Source organism: Myotis davidii, unplaced genomic scaffold (assembly GCF_000327345.1).
Source record: "Myotis davidii unplaced genomic scaffold, ASM32734v1 scaffold370, whole genome shotgun sequence".
NCBI classification, from domain to species: domain Eukaryota; kingdom Metazoa; phylum Chordata; class Mammalia; order Chiroptera; family Vespertilionidae; genus Myotis; species Myotis davidii.
Window position 1 is genome coordinate 12,222,352 of NW_006288615.1, and position 11,321 is coordinate 12,233,672.

General features: G+C 38.6%; 1 protein-coding gene across 1 annotated transcript in view; it reads left to right on the forward strand.

Annotated features, from left to right (window-relative positions):
* The window catches only part of TTN (titin), a 283,199-nt gene that overhangs the window by 17,612 nt on the left and 254,266 nt on the right, over positions 1-11,321 (forward strand). The window contains 11 exon segments of the mRNA XM_015561820.1: positions 160-297; positions 723-860; positions 4,170-4,463; positions 4,566-4,688; positions 6,440-6,718; positions 6,966-7,031; positions 7,737-7,995; positions 8,230-8,293; positions 8,956-9,171; positions 10,099-10,241; positions 10,925-11,013. Coding sequence (XP_015417306.1) covers positions 160-297; positions 723-860; positions 4,170-4,463; positions 4,566-4,688; positions 6,440-6,718; positions 6,966-7,031; positions 7,737-7,995; positions 8,230-8,293; positions 8,956-9,171; positions 10,099-10,241; positions 10,925-11,013 — 1,809 coding nt within the window.

Here is an 11,321-nt window from a genome sequence, read left to right on the forward strand (position 1 = left end):
AATGATCAAAGCACCTCAAATGATGTATTTAAGTATGATTAAAATGTCCTTGACTAGGAAGAAATTTTGCTTCCTTTCTCAGTTTTGACTTCAGTTTCTATTATTAGAGGATGTATGAAAGTTAATGACCATTTTCTCATTTTTTTATCATATGACCAGATAATGAAAGAAACTAGGAAAACAGTGGTACCTAAAGTTATAGTTGCCACACCCAAAGTCAAAGAACAAGATTTAGTGTCAAGAAGTAGAGAAGGCATCACTACCAAGAGAGAGCAAATTCAAATAACTCAGGAAAAGGTGAATATAGATATTTGAAACGGGAAAGGTTTATCTTTAGACTGATTTCTAGAAAATAATAACTATGATGTGATATGAATTATTAATCTTTATTTTCCTTTTTGGATCCCAAATTAAAAACAAAATGGTAACTGTGTGATGGCTTACCATTAATTTTATTTGCACATTTGATTTTCATCTATCTGTAACATTTACAGTTCATTTTATTCACCACTATTCTTTGCATGAAGAAGCAATATATAGAGTCACCTGGAGTGTTTTTATAGTTAATATTTCTAAATTTTGTGATTCCCACTCAGTGTGTGCAAATATTGCCAAGTGAAAGCTAACTTCTCTTAACCCTGCATAACTAGGAGGGGTGGGGTCATACCATGTGTGTCTGAACTTCTGTACAATTTAAACCTTGATTTTACTGTAATAATCAGATGAGAAAGGAAGCTGAGAAAACCGCCTTGTCTACAATAGCAGTTGCTACTGCTAAAGCCAAAGAACAAGAAACAATACTGAGAACTAGAGAAAGAATGGCTACTAGACAAGAACAAATCCAAGTTACTCATGGAAAGGTGACTATTCCAAGTGTGAAATCCCCTATTATAATACATTAATATCAAATCTCAGAGTTTCTTATGTATGAGACACTATTAACCTAATTTATTTTTAGATGATTAAACTATTAGAAACTAAAAAGCCAAATTATTTATTATTGTTAATATTGCTACATTATTATTTTCCCACTGATCTCTTCACTATTATTTTCCATTTTTTATTATTAACATCTAGAAATTCTCCAGAAGTTGATGATTGAAATTGCATGCAGGCTAATTTTAATATACTCCATGAACATAAAACTATATATATATATATGTATATATATATAATCTTACTAGCTGTCAAGAAGATGTATGTTTTGAAGGAGTCATAAATTTAGTATATTACTTTGTAGAGTGTGGACTTATTTCAGAAAATCACCCGTCGTTTTCTTCATGTGAAACATTATCTTTTTTCCCTCTGTAAATATCAGCTAAGAAAAGAAGCTGAGAAAATGATAGTGCCTGCTGTAGTAGTTCCCACTAAAGCTAAATAAGATGTAATATTAAAGTCTAGAGAAGAAATTATCCAACCAGAATAAATGCACATAAGCCATGAAAATGTTATTTGTAGCTATGAAATTTCTGTGAATTAACTTATTTCCCATGACTCATTTACTCCACGTGAGCTATTTACTTAATTTTATTCTTTATTGTTAATACAGTGTTTAGAAATCAGCAACTAAAGTTTTCAATTTCTTTAGCATCATGGTTGAGTCCTGTCTGTATTTCCTTCAGTTTTGTTTTCTATCTCTACATATTTGGTGTGTTTTTTTGTCTAAAACGTGACTTAAAATTAGCTTTTTAAACACTTATCCAAGACTAATATTATATGCCATATCAGCCTTTCAGAAGCCTCATAGATGATAGAAATTCCAATAGGTAACATACTTCATGAGTGACGATATTTGAATTTTTGTTATTTCTGAGTCACATAAATTTGACTATCTTACTTTTGTTGTTAAAAATTAGCTAATAATGGAAGCTGAAAAAGTGTCTAGACCCAAAATAATTATTACCACTGCAAAACCTACTGAACCAGCCACATTGCCAAGGACTAGAGAAGGATTTGCTACTAAGCAAGAACAAATACATCTTTTTCGTGAAGAGATGAAAACTGATGCTGTGGAGGTGAAAAGCATTGTTTCATCCCATTTCATCATCAGCTCTCATAACCTTTCATCTGTCATGAGTCATTGTGGTCCTGGTGTTCCATTTAATCGCTTAACTGATCAACAAAACATTAGAGATGAGATCCAGTGCAGTTCCTCCAGTGGAACAATTAGCCTTTCCATTTGTGAAAAGCCAGATTAAATAACACTTCTCTTTGTGTCTCCTAAATTAATTCTCACTATTTAACTGGTATGATTTGGCGTCTTTGGTTCAATGAGTGATGCTAGGATCCACTAAGAAACAAAAGCAGCTACAAGCATAGAGTATGCATTTTTAGTTGTCCACCAATGGCATATGTATAAGGACTTGGTGTACATTAACTCTAGAAAAAAATACGTTGGTGCTTCCCTAATTTAAGATATCATACTATAATTAAGATTCCTTTTATATGTGTGTAAGTTTTATAACAAGATCTGTATATTTCAGTTGGCAAAAGATCATTTCTTTGAGTCTACTTTCTCATTTTTAAAACTAAAACGCAACCTGATCACTTTGTAGATTGGTTGAAAGGTTCAAATGAGATATAATGTAAATGCAATCACTCTATGAGCAAAGTTATAGATATAAGATAATATAAACATTATATATTATCTGTTGAAGATGTTAACATTTCAAACATCTGCAAAATTAAGGTCAACTAATGGTCTATAAAGTTCAAAGAAAAAAGAAATAAGCAGATGGACAGACTTCGCCTAAATCTCACATATATTTTACAGCTTCTTCTAAAATGCAATCTAGATTGAAGATAGTATTTGTAATTCTTCAAGGCAGGCTAATTAGAGTGTATCTTCCTAGGAGGAAGCACTAGATAAAGCACTAGATCACAAACAGCTCAATTCCATCTCAAAGAAACCCTCATTTTTATCTTAAATGGCTCAGATAACAATTTTAACAGTTATACAGGTAGCATACTTGGAAAACATTTCAGATGCGATCTAGATTCTATTCACAGCAGTAGAAAAGAAAACTGGCCATGAATAAAATATTCCAGCATTACTTCGAAAGAGCACTGACGGACATGGCAATGTGATTTTTACAATATGCTTTTTCTGAGTATCGCATAGAATCCGTCTTTAAAAGAGAAACCCCTGTCCTGGCCGGTGTGGCTTAGTTGGTTGAGCATCTTCCCCTACACCAAAAGGTTGCCAGTTCAATTCCTGGTTAGGATACTTGCCTGGGTTGCCAGGCTGGATCCCCAATAGGGGGCATGCAAGAGGCAGCCGATCAAGGTTTCGCTATCACATTGATGTTTTTCTCTCTCTCCCTCTCCCTTGCTCTCTCTTTAAAAATCAATACAAAAATCTTTTTAAAAAAGAGAAACTCCTTTGCAAACTGTGTTCCCATTTATGTTAATCACATCCATGGAAATGAGAAAACATCATATGTTTCCTTCTTCCTGTTAATTCCCAGAAATAATGAAAGTAAATTGAACTTCTATAGGAAAATTTGTTCTCTTGAATACAAATATAACACTTTTTCATGTTTATCTTTGTGTGTTTTAAGAGAGATATTTTCTTATAGATTAAAAAATTCTCATCCCTGCAGAATCATAAGTAAATTAATGTGCTTCTCTGTGTGTTCGTGAGCTTTCATGTTATCTCAGATCTGCATGCACTGTACAACTTTGCAGCAACTGATTTCTCTGGGTGACATTGGAGTACACTTTTGTCATCACTGTCATTGTGTCAACAACACAAGACTAAATGGTTGAGAAGATAACAAAAAGAATCAATGAAGATAACCAGCCCCAAAGTTCTGATTTCTCAAGGGCTAATTGACTGCCTCAGACATAATGCTTGACAAACTCAAAATCTTCTTACTATTTTATGTACATGTTGTGTTGTCCTATGTTGTGTGTGATGTAATGTCTAGTCTAAATAAGCAGTTGTATACATCTAGTTGTAACTAGATGTCCATACATTGTAATAATCAGTGAATACTAAATTCTTAAGTGCATTTATGAGTTATATTTCTAGAGACATTAACATAGCCATATAACATGGGTGCCCTCTGACTATCATGCCGTTAGGCATTCATCTGCTCTCCTAGGAGGAGAAGGCCCAGCCTGACTCTGACAAGACTGGGTATTAATTGTGGAAACCTTGTTTCCAGGTGGATGCTGGGAAAAGGGCAGAAGCTGTAGCAACAGTTGTTGCTGCAGTCGACCAGGCCCGTGTCAGAGAGCCCAGAGAGCCTGGGCATCTTGAAGAATCGTATGCTCAGCAGACTACATTAGAGTATGGCTATAAGGAGCATGTTTCTGCCACAAAGATAGCTGAGCAGCCCCAGCGTCCGGCCTCAGAACCCCAGGTTGTCTCTAAAGCAGTCAAGCCTAGAGTGATCCAAGCTCCTTCGGAGACTCATATCACAACTACTGACCAGATGGGAATGCACATATCATCACAGGTGAGTCTGAACTTGCTGCTTTTTTAATACCGTGGGAAAGCAAGTGTCACCTCTGTGATCCTCTGGCGAACAGTGGTATCACTGAGTTTCATTTTATTGCAGATCAAGAAAACTACAGATGTAACAACTGAAAGATTAGTCCATGTGGATAAACGCCCCCGCACCGCAAGCCCTCACTTTACCGTTTCAAAGATTTCTGTTCCTAAAACAGAACATGGATATGAGGTAAGCAGCTAATAAGCATGAGGAAGAAATATTTGGCTCAAAAGAACTAAATATCTAATGAGTGATATAGCGTTATCTTTGGTATAGGCCAGTGGTCGGCAAACCGTGGCTTGCGAGCCACATGCGGCTCTTTGGCCCCTTGAGTGTGGCTCTTCCACAAAATACCACATACAGTGCGATTGAAACTTCATGGCCCATGCGCAGAAGTCAGTTTTCAGCCTGGGCGAGTCTTATTTTGAAGAAGTGGCATTAGAAGAAGTGGGGGGGTCGATCAGTTGGGCGACGGGAGACATGGCGCAGGCGGGCCGTGGGATATGCAGCGCGGGGGAGGTACATTGTTTTGAGGTACATTCACTGAGGTCGACCCCTTCCAACTCTCCCATCCACACTCATCTATCTGAAACAAGTATACAAGATGAGTGTGGATGGTTAGGAGTACCCCGTCGACCTCAGTGAACGCACCTCTATCAGATTGAGGATATTTTTAGCAAAGGCCAGCTTAGGAGTACCCTAATTAAGTTAATGACAATGTACCTACCTATATAGTTTAAGTTTAAAAATTTGGCTCTCAAAAGAAATTTCAATCATTATACTGTTGATATTTGGTTCTGTTGACTAGTGAGTTTGCCAACCACGGGTATAGGCCAATGTGGCCTCTTTTTGTTAGTGTCCGTTTGCATTCAGAGTGGACTCAGAGACCCAGTTTGGTTTCTGACACTTGCCCTGCAGGGTGAGCCTGGAGTAGCAGGTGGTTATCTCACCACTCTGAAGAGACAAAAATTCATGCAGGCTTCTCTTTGTTTCACATTCTGTAATTATACTATTTACTTTTCCTTATGTTATGAGACATTCCAGAGTAACTTAACTGAGAATGTGTATAAATACTAAAGACAGATATTGAGAAATCATATAGTTGTATCCTCAGTGTAACAATATGAAGAGGTGGTATTGTGTGGTGGTTGGATTGGATTGTGGAGTCAAACAGCCCTGAATTGAGTGTCCTGGCTCTGCCCCTTCTAAGCTCTGTCATCGGGGCAACTTAATACATGGAAAACCCTTCACAAGGGGACAGCACATGCTAACCCTCAACATTTGTAAACTCTTGTTCTTATTGTACACATCCAAGAATCCTGTATGCTTTCAGAGAATTGTAAGGTACATTGGATACTATATTTGGGATAGTCCCAAATTACTATTGAAATCGAATAATCACAGAAAGCAACAGAATAAAAACAGTAAGGAAGCCTTAAATTACTTCTCTGATTGTCTACGTTTTCACCTTTCAAATAGATTTGTGGCTGAAACATAAATGTGCTATTGTAAAGTAGTTCTTAGGAATTTACCAAGTATTTTAATAATTTCTTGACTTTGAATAGCTCACTGTGGTATTTTCAAATGCAGCATTGGGATGATTGAGTGAAAATTTTTGACTGAGCTTTAGAAGACCCTCAGTTCCTTTATGATAAGAATGTAAAATAGGGAGTTCTTAGTACAACTCTTTAAGAAAGATATTTTCAATATATTTCACAAAGTGGCAGGAATGACAATGAGGTTTATAACTGGCTTATCTCTAACTGACTTTTCACTCATTCTAAAGTGATAATGAGAACATTAAAAAAAATGGACCCAAAAAATAAAATAAAATAATAGACTGAGACTCACAACAGAAATCCTAGTGGCAAAGCACTTCTAAATGATGACTTAGATGACAGTTAAGTGACTTTATTTTCTCACTTCCATTTCCATTTAAGGCATCAATAGCCGGTAGCGCTATTGCTACTTTACAAAAAGAGTTGTCAGCCACATCTTCTCAGAAGATTACCAAATCCGTGAAGGCACCCACTGTGAAGCCTGGTGAGACCAGAGTGAGAGCAGAGCCCACCCCTTCACCCCAGTTCCCCTTCGCTGACACACCAGAGACTTACAAGAGTCAAGCTGGCATCGAAGTGAAAAAGGAAGTAGGGGTGAGCGTCACTGGTAGCACAGTCCGTGAAGAGCGCTTCGAAGTACTTCATGGGCGTGAAGCCAAGGTTGGTCCCCGGATTGCATGCTGTTTCTCACACATCCCTATGAATCACGGCCAGACACTCAGCAGTTTGCACTAAAGAAGTAGTCAGCTGGGTGTCTTGCCTTCCTCCTTTACTATATTCAAACTTAATTTTAGTGGGACAGAGCTCTTTTTCTCAACTTATTTTTATAATTTTGCATGAGCTAAGTGTTGGTGAGATTTCCCTGATTTCATGGGCATTTTGTAAATATCCTTTGTAAAAATCATAGGTAACAGAAACAGCCAGAGTACCTGCACCTGCTGAAATCCCTGTCACTCCACCAACTTTGGTCTCGGTGAGTAAAGAAGCTGATTGTGTTGGAACATGTGCATATCTGGGCACACCATTTTAAAATGTGCAAAGATCAGTTTCTCAAACTGGGAAATGGCATTAGTGAGTTTACAAATGCTAAGTTTAAGACCATACACTATTTGGAGAGAGAAACGGAGATTCTGTGTGGCAACCATGGGTCATATCGTACAAAAAATTAGTGAATTTCTATTATGTGTAAGGCATTAGAGAAAAGTATGGAGATATATAAAGAGAGATGTAGCCTTCTGGAACCTTTGCATGTCAGGGAAAATGCCCAAAATAAGCAAGATAAAATACAGGCAGTGATAAGCACCTCGACAGAGGGAGGATCACAAGGAAGGATCAATTACTTAGAACTGGGAGAGCTTGGAAAGCTTTGTTGAAGAGGCAGCCTTCTGGGTTTGTTAAGATCTGAGTATGTGAGAATCACACAGGGTATGGAGTTACCCCACTGTGTGGCATTAATACAATTCCACCTCACTAATTAGGAAACACCTTGCATTTATTTCAACTTGGGGATATTCCCATTCCCAAAGGAATCTCTGCTAACATTTCTAGGGTCCCAATCTTAAAAAACCATTTATGGCAATTAGAATGTACTTCAAACCCCCACCTAGGTCATAACATAGAGAGATGACTAATGAAAATGCACACTTATCAATATTATATTCTTGTTTTCTCTCTTCAGGGCTTAAAAAATGTGACTGTTATAGAAGGTGAATCCGTCACCTTGGAGTGCCACATCTCTGGATACCCATCCCCGAAAGTGACATGGTACAGGGAAGACTACCAAATAGAAAGTTCCATTGATTTCCAGATAACCTTCCAGAGTGGAATCGCTCGTCTTATGATTCGGGAAGCCTTTGCAGAAGACAGCGGGCGATTTACTTGCAGTGCTGTGAACGAGGCTGGGACCGTCAGCACATCCTGCTACCTCGCTGTGCAGGGTGAGTGGCCATACGCCCATGTCCGTGCACACATGCTGTCACTCACTCATCACTCCCAGCGGACACTTCCTTGCACAATAGGGTCTCTGCACACTTCCCAGTGGTGTCCCCTTTTGGAACTGGCGGGGCGGGGGGTAAGTTATGGAGTCAACTTAAATTGTTATGCTAAGCAGGGGTCACCAACAAAATGGACTAAGTGCCTGACTTTAACGAGAAACTTCTATCTTTTTCCAGTGTCAGAAGAGTTTGAAAAAGAAACCACAACCGTGACTGAGAAATTTACCACAGAAGAGAAACGGTAAAACATTCTTTTGTTAATGAGCTTTTGTTCTAGTCAATCTTTGAACATCAGGTTTTTGAATGTATGGGTTCACTTACACATGGGTGTTTTTCAATAAATACAGTCAGTCCTTGTGTCCGTTAGGTTTCGCATCTGCAGATTCAACCAACTTGGAATCAAAAACAGTATTTTCACATTCCCAAAGTAGATTCCCAATGGTGAATTGAAAATGCTATTTTCAGTCTGGTTGGTTGCATCTATGAATTTGAAACCTGTGGGTAGAAAAAGCTGAATTTAGGGTCAAAAGATATACATGGCCCTAGCCAGTTTGGCTCAGTGGATAGAGCGTCGGCCTGCAGACGGATCGGTCCCAAGTTCCATTCCAGTCAAGGGCACATGCCCAGGCTGTGGGCTCTATCCCAAGTAGGGGACGTGCAGGAGGCAGCCAATCAATGATTCTCTCTCATCATTGATGTTTCTATCTCTCTCCCTCCTTCTCCCTTCCTCTTTGAAATCAATAGAATATATGTGTGTGTGTTTTAAAAGTTATACATGAATTGCACGGTGGCCCCTAAACCCCACTTTGTTCAAGGGTCAATATATAGTTTTGATTTTTTTCAGTCCCTTTAGTATTAGAAAATTACAGCCCAGAAGCTAATGTGAGGAAATTCTATTCCCAGCTTTATGGAGTCAAGAGATGTGATAATGACTGACACTAGCATCATGGAAGACCGAGCAGAACCTGGAGAACCTGCTGCTCCTTTCTTCATTTCAAAACCAGTGGTCCAGAAACTGGTAGAAGGAGGGAGTGTGGTATTTGAATGCCAGGTTGGCGGCAACCCAAAGCCCCATGTCTACTGGAAAAAATCTGGGGTTCCTCTAACCTCTGGATATAGGTATGTTAATGGCTGAATGGTACAGAGTTCTCTGTGGTTTGCATGATATGTATATGGAGCCTAGAGAGAAGTAGAATATACTTATAGCACCATTCCCTGAAGGTAGGCTCTTCACTAGGGAGCCTTCATTGTGTATTTTCATGTTTGTACAAAATCTTATTGAGAAGCAAAGCCATGTGACAAAGTGGATAGAAGATATATTTCTTTATATTCTAGTTTGATTCATTTATAGGGCTAAGGAAATAGAGAAAATGTATATTTTGACAGGTATTTTTACACATACACACACACTTTTCCTGAAAGAATCTGAGACAATTTTTTTTTTTTACCAAAAGCACATAATTAACTCACTAAAAGGTAAGAAAATAAGGGTCATGTGATGAAGAAGAAAGATAGTTATACATGAAAAGTAATGCTAATAAGTTTTCTCCAATTAGACATATTTGCAGACACTTATTTCCATATATCTGATTCTAGTGGTATTATATTATTTATTTTAAAGCAGTGGTTCTCAACCTTGGCTGCACATTAGAATCACCTGGGAATCTTTTTAAAATCCTGATTTCTGGGCCTCATCCTCAGGAAATTCTGTTTCTTTGTTACTAATGTTGTGGCCTCACCCCATAACAAAGAAACAGAATTTCTGGAGGATGAGGCCCAGAAATCAGGATTTTTAAAAAATTCCCAGGTGATTCGAATGTGCAGCCGAGGTTGAGAACCACTGTTTTAAAGAGTGTTCATGACCCTCATTACTCATGTCCATGTATTTTCCACAATTTTCAGCTATCTGATAGTTATTTTCTATGGTAGGGCTTTGTTACATGCTTAGGATCATTGAATTTTATAGCACAGATCCACATAAGGGTTATTTTAGTAACATAAGGATTATAATATGACTGAAGTTTTTGTTTGTTTATTTCCATAAAGGCACAAAGTGATTTACAACAAACAAACTGGTGAGTGCAAACTGGTGATTTCAATGACTTTTGCCGATGATGCTGGAGAATACACTATTGTTATTCGTAATAAGCATGGAGAAACTTCTGCATCTGCCTCCTTGCTTGGAGAAGGTCAGTGCAACTCTAACTAGTACCTATGTGCATGATAAGAGCACAAACACATGGAGGTAGCAGGGCTGTGTGTTTGTTGAAAGGCCTGTTGCAGTAACCTGGTTCTGATACTGGTTCTGTCTCAATCGCTCCCCTTCTTTGCCTCAGCCATAATAGGAAATATTTTTTATTTTTTAGCTTTCTAAATCTTTGTTGTTGAAAGTATTACATATGTCCCCTGTTTCCCCCCAATCACCCCTTCTAGCCCACCACTGCCTCCTGCCCCAGGCCGTCACCACACTATCATCTGTGTCCATGGGTTATGCATATCTATATATATAAAAGCCTAAGCAACCTTTACGACCAGTCACTATGACATGCACTGACCACCAAGGGACAGATGCTCAACATAGGAGCTGTCCCCTAGTGGTCAGTTCACTCCCACAGCTAACTTCCCGTGTCCGGCCAACCTCCCACAGTCCCTCCCCCAGGTCACCTCTGACACACGTGTCATAGGTTCGCCATCACTGGTCTATTCCATGCTTCTATGTCTCTGGATCTATTTTGTTCATCAGTTTATGTTGTTCATTAGATTCCACATCTGAGTGAGATCATGTGATACTTATCTTTCTCTGACTGGCTTATTCCACTTAGCATAATACTCTCCAGGCCTCAAAAACCATACTGGTGTTGAACTTTTCTAGTAATATTTTCTATTTGGTGGCATTCATTTGTTGCATATCATGCCTTTGATGATGAAGGGATTCTAAATACAGTTGACTCCCAGACCCAGGCAGATAGATCATATCAGTGAGCAGAAGGAAGACAATGGCAAGCTGGAGAATATATGCCCTGTCTCAAGGGGGCAGTAGTGTCCTGTCTCTAGTGCAGCGGTTCTCAACCTGTGGGTCGAGACCCCTTTTGGGGGTCAAACAACTCTTTCATAGGGGTCGCCTAAGACCATCGGAAAACAAATATATAATTACATACTGTTTTTGTGATGAATCACTATGCTTTCATTATGTTCAGTTTGTACCAATGAAATTGAGGGTCACCACAACATGAGGAACTATGTATTAAAGGGTCGTGGCATTGGGAAGT